Source organism: Telopea speciosissima, chromosome 2, assembly GCF_018873765.1.
Source record: "Telopea speciosissima isolate NSW1024214 ecotype Mountain lineage chromosome 2, Tspe_v1, whole genome shotgun sequence".
Classification (NCBI taxonomy): domain Eukaryota; kingdom Viridiplantae; phylum Streptophyta; class Magnoliopsida; order Proteales; family Proteaceae; genus Telopea; species Telopea speciosissima.
The window spans coordinates 18,936,358-18,958,392 of record NC_057917.1 but is presented as its reverse complement, the minus strand read 5'-3'; the positions used below and the strand labels follow the sequence as shown (position 1 = coordinate 18,958,392).

At 36.8% G+C, this 22,035-nt stretch overlaps 1 protein-coding gene across 1 annotated transcript; it reads left to right on the top strand.

The window, feature by feature from the left end:
- Positions 1–11,596: 11,596 nt before the first annotated feature.
- Positions 11,597–14,763, top strand: LOC122650523 (probable protein phosphatase 2C 73). Its single transcript, XM_043843928.1, has 5 exons — positions 11,597–12,038; positions 12,764–13,126; positions 13,645–13,762; positions 13,851–14,074; positions 14,335–14,763. Exons 1-5 carry the CDS (start codon positions 11,823–11,825, stop codon positions 14,761–14,763), a joined length of 1,350 nt encoding a protein of 449 aa, XP_043699863.1. The 5' UTR covers positions 11,597–11,822.
- The last annotated feature ends 7,272 nt before the right edge of the window (positions 14,764–22,035 follow it).

Sequence of the window (22,035 nt, the reverse complement as noted above, 5' to 3'; positions counted from 1 at the left end):
AAACAGCATGTAATGCACAAAAAAGTATTTTTTCGGGGTTTTCACCTACGAAATTACCATTATGCCCTTAGGGTGAGAAAAGGCATGGATGACATACAAATCAAACTCACATGGATGGCGATTATTCTATGTGATATGATACATTACAGAGGACACTCCATGTCCTTGCTGGGTGAAGAAAGTCATAAAAAACAATTTTTTTTTTTGTATTTTTGGAAGGTAAGCATTGGGATTAGAACAAGAAAATACAAAATAATTATTAAAAACCCGAATCAGACAAAACCAGAGGAGAATATAAACTTGATCTTCACGCCCATATCAATGGCTAAACCCGAATCCAATTCTGTGGGCCCCACTCTTGCAAAACCCCAAAATATTCACAAGGGCAAAAATGTCCCAAAACACATGATTTGGACCTCAGGAAAATTAATGGACATCAAAGACAGTGAGAAACATTTCCCCTAAAAATTACAAGATTTTATCACTCTTGTATTATTTTTAATAATTTTCTAAGTGGAAAACAACCTCTTTTTGTAAAGAAAATCAAAGAAAATATATAAAATAAATAAAAATATATAAAAATACCCTTGAAACGTGGAAGAGCTTGGGGTCAGCTTGGGTAACCTTATTTGACCTCAAACAGTCGTCGAAAACCTCTGAAAGCCGTTCCGAATGTGGTTGGTCTAAATGGCAAGAGTGGTGAGCAAGGGGTATTTGTGGAATTTTATATATCAATGGGAGAATGATATGGGGATTTACCTAGCGTGGATGGAAAGATGGGAGAACGAGCTTCACAGAGATAATTTTATCATAAATTTTCTCTCCCCTAACCTCTCCAAAACACCTATTTATAGGATGAAAACTGTTCAAGGGAAGGTCTCAAAGACCCTTGGGGCCTTAATGGCAGGGGAAAAAGTGGGTGGGTAGCTGGGGCTTGTGCGTGCCTAGGCCTGTTGGGCAGCCTTATCTTGGCACTATATGAGTATATGTGCGCTAGGCATGGATGATGGGCCTTGTGTGGCTCAGCCTAAATGGTGGGGGTTTGTCCCCTGCCGACAGTCCAGCTGAGCCGGGTCAGGCTGGGTTGATCCGGTTTGACTTGGGTCGGGTCAATTGTTATTTTATTTTTCTCTCTTTTTTAAAGATTCTATTTTAAGAATCCACAATCAAACATCAATATCTTTTGATCTAAATGTTTGATTTTGACGTGCCATATATTGTCGCGAAGGTCGCAACACGTACTTTCCATCCGTGTGGCTGATGTAGCCAGATTTTACCTAAAAGTGGCACGGATACCAAGGAAAGCACATAAAGGGTGTTTCACACCCATCAAGGTCCAAATGATATCGAAATTACATAAAATTTCTTGTAAGCACAATATGACCAAAATTAGGTTATCCAAATGGTTTTAGGTCACATCGGATGGCTCAGATACCAAGAACCATGCCAGGGGTATAAATGTCATTTTCATAAAAGTTATCCGATTTGGTCGAAACTTTACGAGAAAGCTTAATCTAACCAAATGAGGTCATCCAAAGTGTTTCGAACTAAATTGAGATGTCTGGATACCAAGAATCATGCCAAGGGCAAAACTATCATTTTGACAAAAGGTGCCAGATTGGAGTGAAATTTCACATGTGGACTTAAAATGGTTAAATAAGGCTATGCTAGGGGTTTAGGCTCTACTTGGGACAGTTTGGTTACAAAAAGTGGGGTAGGGGTAATTTGGTAATTCTTACCATTCAGTCACCACACGAGTTACAACCTCGACCATCATTGCCCAGACACACTTCCAAGGTGTTAAAATGTGGTGCCTACAATTCCCCTCTAGTTTGTCGACACGTGGATTATATAGATCCGACAGTGAGGTTTGAAATTTAGTCACTTTACTACCCCTACCCTAACTCCATCCCTCGATCAAACTTAGTAGCTCTCTCCCGCCTCTTCCTCACACTAAAGCCACTCTCTGCCGGCAACCCCCCATCGCTCCTCTCCTCGGCGATGGTACTCATCCTGTTGCTCTCACTCACCCTACACCTGTGGATCTCATCTACTCTCACAGCTAGATGCAAACACCCTCAAGGTATTGCTTAAACTTGGGTCGGGAGAGAGATGGGGGCCACACTCAACTTGGTTAATGAACCCGAGTAGAAAGCAGATTTGTGCAATCTTGATAAAATCGATATAAATTTTAACACGACCCGGTTTGGGGTGATTAAAGTTTTAGATTCAAAATAATAGAAACGGCTACAACTTTTGTTCTTTAAGTTTTCACAGAATCCAAATGGAAGAATGTGATAATGGCTTGTGAATTAGAGGGTGCAACATAGGATGAATATTGAATGATGATAAAATAATAAGAATTGAAGAAATAAAGAGATTGAGAGAGAAGAAGGATAACAACTCCAATGAATCAACTCTTATAGGTTGTCAAAGGTGGTAGATGCATCAATACTTTTAGATTGATTGCTACAACTCTTCAAGGCTGCAAGGAAAGTTTCAATTCAACTTGATTGAAATGAAACTCATCTTGGTTTTATGGAGAACTCATCATGGTTCAAGTGTCTACTCAAGGGAGAAACAATGATTTTCATTAATCAAAATTCAACTTCACTATTACAAACAAGATAGGTAGACATTTTATAAGCAAAACCAAAGCTATATCCTAAAGCTCTTATAATATCTTGATCATCCATTAACAGTGTGATTTAAGGGTTGAGATTAAACCACTACACAACTTTCTAAGAAAGAAAATGATTTTTGAAACAAAGATAATCCACTATCTAATAGGTTGAACCACTATTATATGTCATTACATAGATTCTAATTCCCATGTCTTGGTGTAATTTTCCATATATTGAAGTAATTCTTCATGTCGAAGTTGAGCTTTCCAAGACTTCCTTTGTGGAGACTCAAGATAGAGTTTGTAGAAGACCAAGATAGTACTCATAGGATGAAGTGTAGCATGGAAAAGACCAAAAGACTTTGACTAGGATCCCACTACTAGTTTTAGGCCACTTTTGAGTGGGGCTAGGCTGTTAGGATGAAAAGTGGCCTAGCCACTTGGTGCTTGGTTTTCCTCTTGCCTTGGTTCAAATGAGTCAAATGGACTTGGGCCTGTGTATGAGCTGACCAAGGGCTGAACTTATATATGCACTTGGACTTGAGTTTCATTATTCTAGGCCTTGCCTCACACCGACGTCGTCTTTAGCTCAAATTTATGTAAATCATAGTAACCTACTAAATTATATTTTTAAAAATCAGATGCATCGTATAATTTGTGCGAATGTTAGATCTTCATCTTTTCTATGTAAAAACTTTCATTTATACCCCTAGTCACCTTTACTCCAAACACATTACGTAACTTGTGTGCCATTTTATAATTTTACCCATTAAGGTCTTTTGTCCTATATGATCCAATGAGGGTTATTTTAGACATAAAAACTCTAGTTATGGCTCAGTGTAACCATTTATGGTTACACTGAGAATTTCCCTACTAGTTATAGACCATAAGTTTGATCTACAACTAAACAAATCCTAGGGTTTTTTTTTTTTGCTGTATTCAATATTGACACCATTTTTTCTTCTCACTATGAAGCAACTATAGCATTAGTCCCTCTCCACTCGAAAAAGGAGAAGGAAGATATTAAAAAAAATAAGAAAAAACATGACTCACCCAATTCAACAGGTTTTGAAAATGGTTAGTCGAGTCGAAAAACCTAGTTTTCCAACTATTATTGGGAGGAGAAGATTTAGAAGGTTAGAATATATCTCCTTGTTTTCTTATTTGCTATTGTGTAATGTTGTTTGGTTTAGTTTTAGGTTGAAGTTTGTTTGATATATTTTGTTTAAATTGTTTACAACCCAAATCACACTCTCTTGGGTTGCACTTGATCCTACAAGTGGTATCAGAGCAAGATCTTTTCATTAAAACAACTCGAAAAGTAGATAATAATCATGTTGTGATAATATAATACATGTTGTTAAAATTACAACCCTCAAACGTTTCCAATTCCACTTCAAACAAATGCCACCAATATAAATACCCCTCCCCCCCCCCCCCCCCCCCCAAAAAAAAGGAGGGGTTGGGAGCATAGTTGGAAAACCCGATTTTGACTCGGGTGAGTCACTTGAGTCAAGTAAAAAACAAACATGAACTTGATTGGAATGAAGACTTTCCCAGGTTTAAGAAATGACAAGAATAGGTTCGAATCAATCCGAGTTTTTTTATTGACTCGGTATTTTTTCCTGAGTCATGTGAAACTCACAAAGTTTGGTTTTTATTTTTATTGGGCTATATACTATTTTTAGACTGTAAATTTGGTCTACAACTAAACTTTAGATTTTTTTTTTTGTTGTCTTTAATATTGACCCCTTTTTTTCCTTCTCACTATGAAACAACCATAATGTAAGTGCCTCCTCACTTGGAAAAGGAGAAGGAAGATATTAAAAATAAGAAAAAACATGACTCACCTTGACCAAGTTTGACTTGCTCAACTCAACAGGTTTTTAAAAGGGCTAGTCGAGTAAAAAACTCTAGTTTTTCAACTATTGTTAGGAGGGGTAGGTTTAGATGCTCAGAATATATATATATGAAAATATAAATAGTTGATAATTGGTTCAATTTTATCTAAATTTTAAAAAAAGTATATAAGCATCATTGAATCTTCATCCACAATTTTTTAAGACAAGAATTGAGGTTGAATGAGTTTTCATCTACAATTTCTTAAAATAGGAAAGGATGGAGAAGCCCATTCTGGGGTTATAAGTCCAATGGTCGCACATTATCTGGCTAATGTGGGATTAAAATCCCCAATCATGGCCATGGAGCTATATTCACTGCATCAACTAATGGTAACGTCACCACAATGTTATGAGCATTATTGCTTATGACTTTACTTTTCTCTCCCTCTGTAATGATTCTATTTTTAATGGTTCTTTTTACTTTTCCCTCACATATATATCTCTTGGATTTTAGGAAGGAGGCTTGATGATTTTGAGTACTTGTACTTTTGGGTGCTCCATGTGAGTCCCAACATGATTTTAGATCATCTAGTGGTGAGTGAATCCCACACATGGATGAGTGAGTGTCTAAGAGAATCTAGAATTAAGTGGTTTTCTTTAACCCTTATTATCACATTTTTTTTTCTTCTAATTTTGAATCCTTAATTTTTGAGTTATAGCGTGGTATTAAAGCAAGTTATGATTCTTGAGCACCATGTAGTGAGGTAGAGGATGATCGAGTTGTAGAAGCTTGGTCATGACACTTGGGCAAAGATGTCTGCTTCAAACTCGAGGATGAGTTTTTCAAGAACGGGGGAAGATAATATCAACATGATGGCATTAGCATTTATTTCTTGAATGCTCAAGACTCCACATTTCTCTCCCTCTCCAATGACTAATTTTCAACTGTTTTTCCCCCCTTCCTCTCTCTCTCTCTCTCTCTCTCTCTATATATATATATATATATATATATATATATATATATATATATATATATATATATATCTTTTGTCTTGTGGAAGGGGGCTTGATGATTTTGGATGCTTGTAGTTGTGTATGCCATGTGAGCTCTAATGTAAATTTGAGGTCATTTAATGGTGAGTGAATTCCACACTTGGGTGAGTGAGTCATCTAGAGACCTCAGAATTAAGTGATTCTCCTTAACCCTTATCATGTATTTTTCTTTATTTTTTTAGTTTATTTTAAACCCTTCTTTCTGAGCTGCATCAGATATGTAGGCAATGGTTTGGATCGGCTATAAGTAAGTTTTAATTCTGAATTCAATTATTTACCTTCCTTTGTCTCCCGTGTCGTCCATGCATCCTCTTGGTAGTTCTAAATGCTTTACTGCTTTATTTTTCGAAATGGAAACTCTATTTTGCTTGAAACTAGAGACATGTGATGGAAACCTTGGGGTCTATTTGTCGTTTGTTGAAAAACAATTTGACCCAACAAATTTTTTTTTTGGGAAAATTTCACGGAACCCCCTATAAGTATACAATATATTATGGACACCCCAAGCTTTGAAAAAATATCAACCTTCCCCCTAACGTTAAGCACAATTAGCATCCAAAGTTGAAATATCCATTTTACCCCCTCAGTAATTTCAATAAAAAACTCTTATTCCATCATCTTCCCTATTCTTACCACTTCAAGGTTCTCTTTGTTTATTTACACTAGCAGAAAAGCATGAGTCAACCAAATGTGAGGCCATTTAGGCATTACACCAAAGATCTGAAATTTTCCGATGCAACTGGTTTGGAAGAAGTCAATCCCCAACAGAGAAGGAGATCAAGATGATGGGTGGTAATAATCTTTCTGAACGGATTGTTCAACCCAATTTATCAATAACTAAGAAATAAAATGCAAGAGCCGTTACGATCAATCCGAGAACGAAGAAAAACCGAGAAGGATCAAATATTCCGACCAACGAACAGATCCCAACTTCTACAGCAACCGAGATCAAAGAATGAAACGGACGTACCTGTGAAGCTCACCGCTTTCCCTTCCTTAATAAAACAAACAACAAATTAATTGAAACAAGAAAGCCCTCACTTTTGCAAGCAAAAGCTTTTGAAGATAGATTTCCTCCAGAGACAGAGAGCAAAGAAACGAAGAGGCGAAGATATGAGCAATATAAATACATAACAAATGCGCATAGAAAGAGAGACAAGACGACGTTTTTGTTTTTCTCAATTTGTTTTCCCCCCTTTATTCTGCAATAGATCGAACAAATGTTGGCGTTTATCGGATCCGGTTACTGCAAAACCGTCTTAAAATGTCAATCCATTGAATGAAGAGAAGTGGATTCCTGGAATGAGAGCCATTCATGAGAGATCTACACTGGAAGTGCCTCCCACTCTGTTTTGATCACACAAGTGATTTATACCTGGGAAAAATCTCCCTCCAAGACATTGATTGTACTTCTTTTCTGGATGTGCAAATTAAAAAATTAACATTTCTTGTTCCATATTGCTGCTTGGTTTTGATCCCCTTCCATATGCTAGGTGGGAAATGAGAATATTGGTAGATCAGGTGAATGTTATCAGATTTGGTTAGGGATAATTAATATACAGGACAAACATATTTCTTCTATCAAGGCTTGTAATTCTTGGATGTCTCTATTCTTGTGTTTTCCTCCTTCAGCCCAGCGAAACGATGTGGTATTTGTTTTTGGGCAAATTTGGTTATTTGGGGTTTTACCCTTAAGGGTTAACGTTTTATGGTAAGTTCATCCTTTTATAAGGGTAATTTTGTCATTATAAAAGAATTAACAGGGATTTAATGCACAGACCTAATAGAGTGGACTAAGTTGAAATAAAATCATAAAGTAAAGGGTGTCTGTGATATTTTTCCAAAGTTTGGGGTGTCCATAATATATTGTATACTTACAGGGGGTATCCATGAAATTTTCCTTTTTTTTTTTTTTTTTTTTTTTGAACAAAAGTGTCCAAAGCTTGTCATAAGTCATAACACAGATATCATATTTTTCACAACTTGAGGTAAAATTTGAGTATAGAATGATTTGGCTCAAGTTATGGCAGGATATATATGAAGGTTTTATTAGGCACCCAATCCATTCAGTTGAAGTGATTTTCCAATAATTTACTTACTATTTTATTTAAATAAATTACAGTGAATGATCCAAAAAATAATTTAGATAGTGAAACCCTAATTCTAAGAGCACATACATGTCAAAAGCTTATGATAGAGTTGAGTGGACTATGATTGGGAAATCTTTGGTTTTCTTAGATTCCTAGACAATGGATATCTTTGGTCAACTCTTTGGTCAGTACAACTTCCTTTTCTTTCAAAATCAATGGAAGCGCTTTTGGTTTTTCAGATCTTCTAGAGGACTTAGGCAAGGCTACCCCCTCAATCCCTACATTTTCCTTCTCACAATGGAAGTTCTTTCTCGTTTGCTAGATGCTGTTAGGGATACTAGGGCTTTCAAGGGAATCAAAATTGCTAGGGGTGCCCCAAAAATTGCCCACATTCTTTTTGCTGATGATACCTTCATTTTCTGTAGAAATACTGAAGATGATATCCTCTCAATCAAAGCTATCTTTGAATTGTTTTCCGATCTTACTGGCCAAGAAATTAACTTCTCAAAGAGTGAAGTCCATTTTAGCAGAAATACTGATATTGAGAGGAGAAGGAGAATCTGCTCTATCCTCAAAATGAAAGAAATGAACCCTGATTCTCTTTACCTTGGAACAAAACTGTTTCATCATAGATCCAAGGTTAAGGATTTAGATCTCATTGTTCAAAGAGTCCAAACGAAATTGAGTACTTTGAAGGCTAATTGTCTTTCATATGCAGGTAGACGAATTTTGATCCAATCTGTTCTTGCTTCTACCCCCTCTTACTTAATGTCCTGTTTTCTTTTTCCCCAAAAAATCTGTAAGTCATTAGATTCTATCTACCTAAATTTTTTGAACAATGACTCTGTAAATAAAAAAAAAAAAGCTCATTTTATAGGATGGGATAAGATTTGTACCCACAATAAAGCTCTAATCCTAAAGCTTGGATGGAGACTAATATACGAGGAATCTTCTCTCTGGGCAAAGGTGTTGAAATCCAAGTACTTCTCACGAACCTTTATTTTCAACCCCAATGTGGGAAGAAAAAAGGGATCATGGATATGGAACAGTATCACCTCCATTTTACCTGATCTTAAGAAAATCGTGTGCAGAAAAATTGGAAATGGTCGAACTACATACTGCTGGCATGACCTGTGGGTCCCTATTATTCCTGATCACTGTTTACCAACTGAAATTTATGACAATTCAATATGTAAGGTAAGTGATCTTATCTCTAATCAAAGCTGGAATTTAATGTCTCTTATGCACTTTTTCCCTAATAGCTTCAACTATGAGATATCAAAAGTGCATATTTCAGATTTTGAAGACGTCTGGAGATGCTCCTTAACAAAATCTGGAAGCTTCTCCACTTGACATGCATCAAATTTTTTAACTCCACCATTACAAAACAGGGCCTTACTTTCCAAATGAAGGCGTTTTTTCTAGAAACTTAATATACATCCGAAATTTAAAAATTTTTTTGACGTGTTTTAAATGCAGGTTTACCTGTCAAGGCCACTCTCTCAAAATGGATATCGATCGAGCCTACATGTGTTTTTTGTGGTGCTCGTGATGAATCTCACTGGCATCTTTTTCTATCTTGTGAATGGACTAAGCGTATCTGGTCATGTAGACCCCTCGGACTGATAGCAGAGCACCTAAGCAGCTCTTGTATGGCACAACTATGTGCTTCCCTCCTTCAATCTAAAGCTCTGGATAAACCAACTGCATCATGATTTTTTTCCTATTGTTACAATTACATGTTATTTCATTTGGCATGTAAGAAACAAAGTAATTCGGGCTCTAGCTACGAATGACCCCAATCCAGTCCTTTTAAATATTTCTAGATGGATTTTGGATCTAAACTTAATTCCTCCACAGATAAATACTTATTTGGTTGATCCTCTTATATGCACGCAAAATGAATTTCTCTCTAATTTTCCATCTAACCACGTAATGAACTTACTTGTCTTATGTTGCGCAGGTCTTTTTGAAACTTCAATAGGACTAATAGGATGGACTTTTTGCTTGATGGTCAGAGTGTTTTAACATCTGCAGAATTTACTTGTTCGACCGACAAAATGAAGGTTGAGCTTTTTGGAATCTTACTAGGGTGGAAACACGCATTGAGGGATAAAATCCATCTCAAAGAAATTTGGATAAATAACCATGATCTACATGCTTTTTTGAATCTCCGAGGAGATATGTGTATTCCCTGGAATCTCCCCCCTTCCTATCTTGAACTTGCCGAACTAACTTCCAACTTTTCAAATGTAATTATAAAGCATAAAAACAATCTTTGGTTTAGAATCCTACGTTCTTTAGCCCTCTTTACTATCACTAATAGAACCTCCATTCCCCCTTATTTGCATGATGTACAGACTCTGTTCTTTTTGAGTAATAAATATTTTTTTTTTCATAAAAAAAAAAGAAGAGCACATACATGGGAGAGAATTGAAATATATATATATATATATATATAGACCTTAGACTGATGATAGAAATAAATAATAAAAAATACGCATATAAATAATCCTTATAAGTATCATATTGCAAGTTTGCCACTATAAAATGACACGCAAGAAATAATGAAAATTGAAATCTGAAAATCATTATCATGAAATAGGAATTGAGATTAACAGTAAACAACCCTAAATAACATCCAATTATGCAATTGATAGTGCTACAACAACTTATAAAATTTGGATTTAAATAGGTGAAATATTATTGTTACAAAGATCTTTTACTTTTCCAAACCTCACAAAACATCTATTCTACCACATGGATAGGGGATCAGGATCCTCTGCTGTCGTCTGTCCGTGCGGTTGGTGTGCAGCCTTACACAGACAGGGTGTGGACCCCACATGGACTCCACCTAGGCAGGGTGCTCGGGCAGTGGGTAGGGAAGTTATTTCACCCTTGCCTGTGCAAGTCAACACTCTGACCGCACGGATAGGCAGCAATTGAGGATCCAAATTGGAGGATAGATGATGTGTTCATTCCAATTGTTGGATAGAGAAGACATGATTTAGATTTTCAGAGTCTAATTACTTCAAATAGATACCCATTATATTGACATGCATCCTGTGTATGTCTATGAATAAGTATCGGTACTCTAGTCATTACTATGTATTCTCCAACATTGATCATGTGAATGGACAATTTAATAGAAAAACCCATTAAAATGAACGGCTCAAGTCTATCTTGTGACTTTTGGAAACGTCACAAACAATTGTGACTCCAATAACTACTAACTACACATTTAAATAACATGCTTAAAATATACAATTGCCATTAACATGAAAATACAACCCCCTAGATTGCCATTATATATGCCCCAAGTCTAGTAAAGTTTTTTTTAAAAAAAAAAAAAAAAAACTAAAATGAAGTTCTAATTAAATCTAATATTCATGGATGAAATTATGACATTAATTCTAAAAATCATAAACAAAATCTTAATTAGAAACATCAGAGAAATTATTTTGGGAAGAGTTTCGTACACGATCATGCATGGTACACGATCGTGTATGCAATCGTTGGATGGGGAGAGAAGCCGTGTACTGTACACGATCATGCCCATCCAACAGTTGAATGCATGACTGTACACAATGTATGGTCATGTACGAAACATTTTGCAAATTATTTTATTAAAATAAAATGAGATAGGTGAAAAATCCCAACATGTAATAATGAAAGCATGGCCCATAAAAATAGTTTAAGGAAGTCATTTTACGTAATTAGGGCGGCACAGATAGATAAAATAAGTGTCTGAATTAGACTGCTAATTTGGTCATTATCTATCTAATCTCTTTTGTAAGTTTTAAGTTATAACAGTTTCCAGCTGTTCCCATTTATCGCCAGAAACTGAAACAGAGACTTTTAACTTTATATAGTATATGAGACTCTAAAACTACAAAGTTTGTTAAGAGAGATGGACGATTCTAATGAAATCTACTATATATGCAAATTTTCTATTTTCTGACCCTTTTTTGAGGGTAACACAAGGTTGTCTTCTCAACCCTTTTCTCTTCTCTTCTTTAGTTCCAACTTGCTATTACATTCAATTCTCCTTCTTTGTTTTTCGAAGGAGCTTTCTGGGGCCCCCAGAAAGACTGGCTTTTTGCAGGAATTCTGGTGGGTATTGATCGGAGGCCATTGTCAGTCTCTGGTTTGTCCAGAAGCTCTTTAAAGGGTTTAATTTTGGAATTTGAAAAACAAAAAAGAAAAAAAGAAAAAATGGGGGCTTGTTGCAGTACTAAGATGGAAAAAAGGGAAAGATTCATGGAGCGAGAAGAAGAAGCAGCAAGAGAAATTGTTGTTGAAGAAGAAAATGATATACGTCAGGGAGATCATGGGTCTCGTGTTAGGTTACGTGGTCCTTCTCAATTCACATCCATGTTCACTGAAAGAGGAAGAAAAGGTGTTAATCAAGATACTATGACCATATGGGAGGTAATTAATTAAAAAAGTTTTTTTTTTTTTTTTTTTTTTTTTTTTTTTTCAATTTTCCTTTTTTGGGAGAAGAGGTGATAAAGGACATGCATAGGCTAGGGTTTGTTATTCCAAGTACGACCTTGGGCAGAGCCTGCTGGAGGTCAAGGATCCATGTTGCAGACCCCATTTGGCTGAAATTCTCCTCTTTCCTCTTACTATCATGGTTTTAGTGCATGGTATTGGAACGAGTATCGGCAACCCGCAAAATTGATACGATACCGATACGGTATTGGCCTGCTGTATCGGACAAAATTATCCCTGAATTTCCTTCAAAAAATGAGTTTTTTGATCATTTTACCCCTTGTTCGTACCGTGCTATTGATACGGTATTGGCACGATATCGGTATCAGTGACTAGCAAAACCGGTATCGGACGATACGATATGGATACTTAGAACCATGCTTACTATCTTTCATCTTTCATTTTTTCTATTTAATTTCCATCTTTCTTTTGTCATTTTCCTTTTTCATCTCTCATCTCTCTTCCCATCTTTTCTTTCCATTTTTTGGTTAAAACTATGTTTTACATACTTTGTTTTGTTTGGATCCATGTAACCGACCGACCCCATTAAGTTGGGTTAAGGTTGAGTTTGTTGTTGTTGTTGTTGTTGTTGTTGGGTCTTATTGATTTTTTCTGTTGTTCTTATGGTCTCACTAATGAATTAATCTTATTAATATTTTTAGGGTTTCGGTGGAGAAGAAGGTAAGATCTTCTGTGGTGTTTTTGATGGACATGGACCTTCAGGTCACAAGGTTGCACTTCATATAAGGGATCTTCTACCATCGAAACTATGTGCAGTATTGAATTCATCTAACAACAATGATGTTGAAACACCATCAGCTAATGAAGAAGATGGTGATGTTTATGATCCTGAAAGTGATTACATTGTTGATACCGTTAGCAAAGACGATCCTTTTTTCCCCACATTTTCTTCATGGAAATCTGGTTTTCTTAAGGCCTACCGCGAAACTGATAAGGAACTCAGCTCGGATTCCAACATTGATTCTTTCTATAGTGGTACCACTGCAGTTACTATCCTTAGACAGGTTAGTATGGTGTCATCCATTAATTTTGGGATTTGGGTAGAACTCATCATTAAAAGCTAGCCATCCAAGTATTTTTAGGCCCGTTTGTTTAGACGGGACTTAAGTGGGGTGAGAAAAATGCTGATGTGGTACTTCAAAATCCCACCCCAATATTGTTTGGTTAATTTAGGATAGTGAATTTACAAAAGCTTAGGGGCATCATTAATTGCTTTGTCTGCTGATGTGACATTTCAAAATCCGATACTTTGCCATCCAAAATACCACTAGACTTTGGTTACTATTTATGAGAAAAATAACTTTACCTCAACATTTTCATCCTAACAAAAAAATCCCACCAACATGTGAGTCTAATCTACCAGCAATCCAACCCTACCTTCCCCTCTGAACAAACGGGGCCTTAAATCTCCACATCGGGCTATTCACATACGATGTGGGATTTATCACATTTGCTTTCCACGTGGAACCCCAACAATTTAGAGAGAGATGATGTGCACTGCTTGGCTTCTTTATTTATGTAGGGGGAGCACTTGCTGATAGCGAATTTGGGAGATTCTCGTGCGGTTCTTTGCTCAATAGACAACAGAAACCAACCCTTTCCCGTCCAACTTACAGTCGATTTAAAACCAAGTATTCCAAGTAAGTAACTATTCTTCTAAAATCATCTCTCTTCCTAATCCTGCTATGGGGAGGTCATTGATGTGTTATTGTAATTTGGTGTAATTAGGTGAAGCTGAAAGGATTAAGAAACGTAAAGGAAGAGTTATGGCCATGGAAAAAGAACCAAATGTGAGTAGAGTGTGGATGCCAGAGGAAAATTGTCCAGGTCTAGCAATGGCAAGAGCTTTTGGGGATTTCTGCTTGAAAGATTATGGACTCATTTCTGTCCCTCAAGTTTCTTATAAAAAACTTACAAGCAAAGATGAATTTGTTGTCATAGCAACTGATGGGGTAAGATGAATTAGAATCAATTATCCAGCTAGATATAAGAATATCTATTGGGAAGTAGTTTTCTGTCAGGGAAAATGGCCTATGCCAGTACTCCCATGTGTCTATCTCTCTCCTCCTTAAAATAAGGGTTCAGAGCTATCTTTTTATATGGGGAAGAGAGATAGACTCACGGTAGGCCACACTTTCGAACAGAATTCTTTTTCCTATCTTTTAATAAGTGTTGATCATCATTGTATTTTTTTTTTTGTTCTCGCGATTAGGTATGGGATGTTCTATCAAACAGAGAAGTTGTTAAGATAGTTGCTTCGGCGAGGAAACGTTCTATTGCAGCAAAAATTTTAGTAGATCATGCAATTCATGCTTGGAGAACAAAATACCCAAAATCAAGAATTGATGATTGTGCAGTAATTTGCCTATTCCTGAAACCTATATCTTCATCTTCTAGTTTCAGCACTGAAGAGAACAAGGACAGTTCAATTCCCAGGGGACTGAAGGTTTCTCGAAGTACTAAAACAACAAAAAGTTCTGAAGTTTCTGAACCAGCAATGTCACCTGCTTCAACAAATTGGAGTGCTGTTGAAGGATTTAGTAGCCTTATTACTGCAGTAAATCTTCCTCGATCAGCCAGTGATGCTATTACTGGAAGGAAGATATCAATGGAAGATGAAGCACAAGAGAAAAGCGATTAATTAGAGTTCTCTTTCTTTTTAATTTCCCCCAAAAAATTTATGTAGGAAACCCACATCTGGTTTTTTGAGATATTGCCATTCCTCATCTTCTTCAAAGAATATATTCCAATAGAGAGTCCCCCCCCCCCCCTTCCCCTCGATCTCTCTATTTTTACCATGTGGTGATGCGATGTGGTATTTCCAACCATTGGATAGACAGGATCGACCCTTTAATTTTGGAGAAAGTTTTCCTTCACCACACCATCTTCATAAACCCCTATAGGGCTTCTAGTATGTTCCCCAAAATACTCTCTTGATACCCTTCTCGTGCTTATCTGAAGCTCTGCAGGGAATGGATTTCAATTCATCGTGGTTGAAGGAAAACTCAGTCTAAAATTTTTCATAGTTTAATTTTGCCATTGCGACCAATTCCTTTTTGTTTCAAACTTGGCCTATGAGTGGAGACCTTGGGACTGACATGCCCATAGACTTTGAGATATTAGGGTCCTTCCTAGGTGTACTATTAAGGCAACCATCTGTAACCCCAACTACATTCCTTGTTTCAAAAACCCCTCAAAAAATGAGACCTAATTTGTTTAATTATTTCTTTCTTTCTCTTTTGCTTTCTTTTTCTTTTCTTCTTTTTTAAGCTTCCTCTTATCTAAGTAGATCCTTTTGTGAATTTTAGACAATGATCATCATGTTGGATGCTATTGTAAAGGTAACAAATATTATTGTAAAGGTTCTTTCTTTTTGGGGGCAAATATCTAGAGAAGGTCCCTCTTTTTTTTCTTTTTCCTTTTGTTTTTTTTTTTTAAAATTTTTTATCTTGTTGACAAACGTGATTACCATATGAAAAATTTTCACCATCATATATCCTCTTTTGTTTTCTTTTTTAATCTAATTTACAAACTTTATCGACTAAAGCATTTTTTTTTTTCTTTCTTTCTAAAAGATCATAATATTATAAAAGATTAAAAAAAGGAAGGACTTAAAATTTTAACGTCATACCAGACGAATATATAGAACAAATAAGAGATAGGAAACCCCCACCTTCGGCATTGCCATCAGTAAGGAGACCACATCTCAAAGAAGAAAACTACCTTGAAAAACGATATCTATGTATACCTAGACATCACTCAATAACTCTTCTTTAATATTAGAGGGAAAATCATTCACCATAGAAGAGGTGCCAAGCTTAGCTAGGGCTGCAACAGGGTTAGGTTGGGCTGGGCTTTATAGAACCCTAGCCCAACCCTAAGTTCCCTTAGCTAGGCCTAGGCCCGACCCGGCCCTGACTTAGGGTCAGAAATTCCAACCTTGACCGCAGCTCAGGGTCGGCCCGGGCTGATCTTGATTGACCCTGATCATGGGGAGGAGGAAAGAAATGCATGGGCTGGGGAGAACATTATCAATTTTACATAAAATAATACTATAATAAAATGTATTATATCACTTATTGTCTTCATATATAATATATTATATAAAAAAATGTGAGTAATGTTAAAAGTTTATAATGTATATATTATATCAACATATATTTTATAGTATAACTTAAATCAGGGTTGGGCCGGGCCAGACCAAGCTTAGCCCGAGGACTCTACCCTAACCCGACCCGACCTTGACTCAAGGCCAGAAATTTCCAGCTCTGACCTGTCCTCAAGGCCAAATATCTCAGCCCAGGCCCTATTCGGGCTCAGGGCGGATCTGGGCGGGTTCGGGCCGACAGGGCCAAATTTGCAACCCTAAGCTTAGCGGCCTCCTTTGCCAAGAAAACTATTTAATCCACAAACTTCAAAGGCATAATCCACTAGTAGAGCTTCTATTATCATTGAAAAAGCTAGGTAATGTCCGCGACTATTTTATTTCCTTTAATTAGTTAGTTTTTTTTTTTTTAGGGTGAGGGTGGGGGTGGGGGGGGGGGGGAAGTTGGTGGTGGTAAGAAATAGAACAAAAATCACATTAAAAGAAGTTGCCAAGATGGCAATGGAGGAAATACAACTTAAATGACATCTATCCCCTTAAATAAGATATTCAGAAATCCCTCATATATGTAAGTCGAACCATATTTTTAAATTGCTTCATGAAGATAACATTCATGAAAGTTTGCCAATAACAACATGGACACTTCCACGGTCCTATAAGTCGGTTAACCTTTTAGGATTGGTGTGTGGTTTGTGTGATTATACTTTCATAAAAAAAAAACAACATGAACACTTATTATAGTTCGAGGGGGTTGGGGAGGAGAAGTTTTATCAATGACATACACAAAATATATGCTGTATTTTTTTTTTTTTGGTTGGATTTTTTAGATCCTGCTGATGGTAATGCCATAGGTGGGTTCTCATTAATCATTTTGTATCTTTATTGAGCAGGGTATGCTCTCCTCCCAATTTTCGTTATATTTTTCTCTTTAATACAATATGACATTTTAGCAAAAAAAAATTTTGAATTCTTGGAAATTTTGAATACTTTCACCAAGTGCTGTCCCTCCTTTTTTAAAATAATTTTTGACTTTAACTTTCATGGATGTAAGATATTTATCCTTATTGAATACAAAGTACTCCTTTTTCCGACATATTTAACCTTTCAATGACTATCGAATTGCTCATTTTACTGTTATTACTTTATATAGTATCTTTTTGAAAATATTTGTAAAATAAATTAAATTCTATCAACATTGTTCATATTTTAACAAGCAGAAAGAGTATATAATAATAATAATAATAATAATAATAATGCAAAAAATTAAAACAAAATGATAATATATAATATTAGTTAAGGAGAGGGCTAAAGACAACTGCGTGCTCAATCGGTTGGTGCCATACCAGTAGAGTGCAGGCTCTCAAGAAGTCATAATTTCGATTCTCCTATTTGCTACACACACAAACACATACTTCCACCTCCTCTTGTAGTTGTAGTTAAAGTCCCATTGAGCATTAGATCAACTTAATGGGGTTAAAGATTCTTTTCGATAAATTATGGTTGGACGGGTGTACTGAATAATATATATCGAAAATATTGAATCAGAACTTTATGAGCTCCTCCTATGGTGCATAGGCAGTGCACTGTACATACATAGAAGATTCCATTTAATGCGTTTGAAGCTCAGCACACTTGAGTGTATGATAGTAGACGGTACACCACCAATATAGATTCTATTTCCTTGGGTATGAGTGAACCCGCTTTGGGACACAATCCAACGATCTGTTAAGAAAACAACACCCAGAAAAGTGATTTGCAGAAGAAAATGCAAAGAGAGAGAGAAGGCACACACGCACAAGACAAGATTTACGTGGTTCACCCCCAACTAGGAAGGCTACATCCATATTCGAGCGTTAGAACAATTTCACTACTTCTTTAAAGCAAAAATACAAGCCCTCAATCTCACACATCTCTCAAAGAGATAACAACACTTTATAGGAAAACCCTAATCCCAGAAAGTACAAAACTACACGTAGAGACCCAAGAGACCCACCCCGTTTGGTTCGGACCTGAACCAAACATATGTCGAAACATATATCAAATCGAAGATCTCGACGAGCTTTACATATGTCGAAATGCACTTTTAGAGTTCAGATCTGGTGTCACTGCCAATAACACGATCATAATCTCACGCGCAAATTAGAAAGTTATCGGATGGTCAGAATCTGACCTGCTTGAGTTCATGATGAGCGATAATGCATGCTGCCTATTGGTGAAGTACAAAACATGACGGAATATGCCTTGAAATTACAGAATTGCCCCCATATCATAGGGTTTCTCTTAAACTGGGATTTCTCACTCGTTTTACCTCGTTTTTTGAGCTGCAAGTTATTGTACACTCACAAAAATGAGAGGGATCTCCGTTGGCCCAAAAAAAAAAAAAAAAAACTCACTAGAAGCACATTTTTCACTAAGAAAGGTTTAATGGAGGTTTCCTTGATTTGCGTGCACATGGGAGGAGCGTCCAATGTATTGATTTGCCTTTAGAGACACAATGGAGTGTGGGAATATCTAGGGACAGGTATTTCAAAGTTGTAAAACCTTTGTTTCATGATTTTAAAGGTTTTTCATTTTTGAGAAAATTGGATCCATTGTTTGAGCGCGTTCAAGGTTGCAAGTGCACGCCAAGCAAGTGGTCAATAGTGGGACATGGGCAGAGGTATTCCACAATTAAAAAAATCCTTTTTTAAAAAAAATATTTTCTAGGATTTGTTGAATGTTGTGAAACCCTAGATTGTTAATGTAATGGGATGGATTTAATCGTCAAATTTCTATTGTGAACCTAGCAAGTTAGGGCTTGTCGCCTTGTTTGAGTTGTAGCTCAGATTGAAGTAGGGACTGGAATTCTTGGGATGTTGTTGCAGTAAAAAACATTGAGTATCGTATTGGGCAATATATGAAACCTGGGTAGGGTATTGCTTCGTGGATATAGATAGTTTGTCCGAACCACGTAAACTTGGTGTCTGCTTTACTTTCCATATTATATATTGGTGTGTGTGTGTGTGTGTTTGATTTGCAGAGTGGATAAGCATTGTCTGGTAAACTTGGGCACATTGTGGTAGCAAGGTAGACATGCATATGCTTGTGTGTGGGATTGGTAAACTCGGGACTTCCCCTACCAATCAAGTTTTGCTCGAAGAATTACGTCAATTTTTGTGTTGTTTGTGAAATAGTTTTTGAAGATACTGATTCATCCCCTCTCAGTGTCAACTTAAGATTCACACTACTTATCATGTACCCTATGGACACTATTTATCTTGTCTGGTTTTAGGAGGCCACTTTCTACCCACCCTGGGAACACTATTTATCATGTACCCTATAAACACTACTTATCATGTCTGGTTTTAGTAGGTTACTTATCACATACCCTGGAGACACTACTTATCATGTACCCTATTGATACTATTTATCATGTCTGGTTTTAGGAGGTAACTTAGCGCATACCCTGGGGACACTACTTATCATGCATCCTATGGATACTATTTATCATATCTGGTGAGATGCTTACGGCAAAACCATCCTATGCAGAATTCGTGTGAGGTATAGGGAAGAACAATCCTATACATGTGTTTAGGGGAAAACAATATATCTTGATGCGGGTGCTTAGGTGGAAAATAATTCTAGGCAAGTGCTTAGGCCAAAACAATCCTATGCAATGGTGCTTAGGAGAAAAATATCCTAATGCAGATAGGGCTTAGGAGAAAATAATTCTAGGCTAATGCTTAGGGGAAAACAATCTTAAAGCGGGTTCCGAAGGCTAAGGGAAACCATGGGTCAAGTGAACCAATATAAGGTCCATAAAGGTTACCAAGGGACCAAGTCAAGGTTCATGATAAATATCAACATCCTGTTGACCAAAAAAAAAAAAACAGATCTTTACATTCTAAAATCATTTATTCCCACGAACACATTTATAAAGCAAAATTTGAATGTCTTCAAGTCTTGGCTCGAGTTGCTTTAATAACATGGATGGTTTGGCTTATATATTCTCCTTGAGTCCATCCCTCTCCATCCCCAACAAGGGGCAAAGATGTCATTTCATAGGGGAGGAGATAGGTATACACATGGAAGTGCTGGCGTACATAGACCACGCTCCCAAAGAGAGAGAACAATTTCCCTATCAATTTATCATCATAAAGTGAAAATAAAGAGACACAACTCTGATTATCAACCATTCTATACAACAAGCATTCCATTTCATCAATTCATTATTAAAAAAGATGAAATTACATGCAAAGAATACAACATTTTGTTTGTATATCCTAAAAACAGTTCTACTGTTCTCTCTTTGCAATTTTGAAATCATCAATAAAACTTTTTTCCTTGCTTTCTTCACTGCAATAACTCTTATTAGTTTTGTTGCTGTTGGAAATATCCAAAACCAAACATGGTCCTTCTCTCTCTACTTCTCTTTTATGGAAATTATGTTGTTGCACTACCAACAACGAAACTGTAGTTTTGTAAACATTGGAAGCAAGCATATCACCAATACGTCCAAGCTCTGGAAACTTCATTCTCTCTTTAATTCCTCTGAACGAATATGCATTACTTTGATGGCGTCTCCCAGTTAATATTAGGTCAGAAGAATCACCCATAGATTGAATCACATTTCTTGTGTCTAAGCTTTCTTTGATAACTTCTTCCATGTAAGAAACCCGACCCATACTCACATGGGCAAAACTAACCCGAAACTCATTGATCAGATCACAATCCAACTTCATCTCAATAGATTGATCTACACCGTCAATTCTGTCCTCATCTTGCGTTGCTTCAATGAATCGAACCACCGTGAGTTTAACATTAGGGTGAGCTGCCATACGGATAGCGTAAAACAGTGCTTCTCGATCGTCGGCCCCACCAATGAAAATCAAACCAATCCTATAAAAAGACCAACTTTCATGGATAGATCTTGGCCGTCCAAAAGTTCCAAGATCAACAAGGATGGCAACTGAACAAGGGGATTTTTTAAGAACACGCTTATTTGCGTTTCTAAGACCAGCAGATTCAACCATTACTCCTTCACTAGACCAGAATTTATGGAAATGAAGGATTAAAAGGGAAGTATACTTATCAAGAGCGACGGTGCAGATGTCTTCATGCATGGTGGAGTAGGGAGCTATGCAAGTGTAGAATTGTACAAAAACAATCCCTTGGTTGTTATTTTCGAAGATTTTAAAGGCATTCATGATTCTTTGGGTGTGGTTAGATTTGTGGTTTAAACCTTTCCCTTTGCTTCCTGAGGTTTGATGAGCTACAAGGAGTGGAGATGCTCGACCGACTAGCTCAAATAGGTGGAGGACATATACACCTAAAGGACTCTCTCTTGTAGGGTTGGAAGCTTCTAGAATGTTGAGAATGGTTGGGACACTTTCTTGATTGTTGATGCACACCAGAATACGAAGCTCTGAATGGCTATGGGTATGTTCAATAGTCCTTCTTCTGTAAGACTCATATCTCCTTGATGGATCGTAGAGGTACTTTACTGTGAATGAGACTACACCAGTGATGATAGGAGCCATTATGCTCATTATGCTGAATGATGTACTGGTTATGTACTGCAGCATTCCACCAATAAACCCATTAATTATTTCAACCAATAATAAATAAATAAATAAAAAAGATAAATAATTTTTTTTATGTGCTGTGTATATTGCCAGAAAATTATCTTCTCCAGTTCCTGCCTGGCCCGGCCTAGTTCCCCAATGTCTGTAATAAAGGGGGGTGTATCCCACCCGAGCATGCAGAGTGTTCGGGGATGGGTAGGGTGGTCATTACGCCTCCCCACCCCCCCCCCCCCCCTTTTTTTAT

Bases quoted from the DNA above. Each gene is read 5' to 3' on its own strand.
- LOC122650523 (XM_043843928.1), top strand. From the start codon at position 11,823: ATGGGGGCTTGTTGCAGTACTAAGATGGAAAAAAGGGAAAGATTCATG. The intron at 12,039-12,763 runs GTAATTAATTAA...TAATATTTTTAG, and splicing joins ATACTATGACCATATGGGAG to GGTTTCGGTGGAGAAGAAGG. The intron at 14,075-14,334 runs GTAAGATGAATT...TCTCGCGATTAG, and splicing joins TTGTCATAGCAACTGATGGG to GTATGGGATGTTCTATCAAA.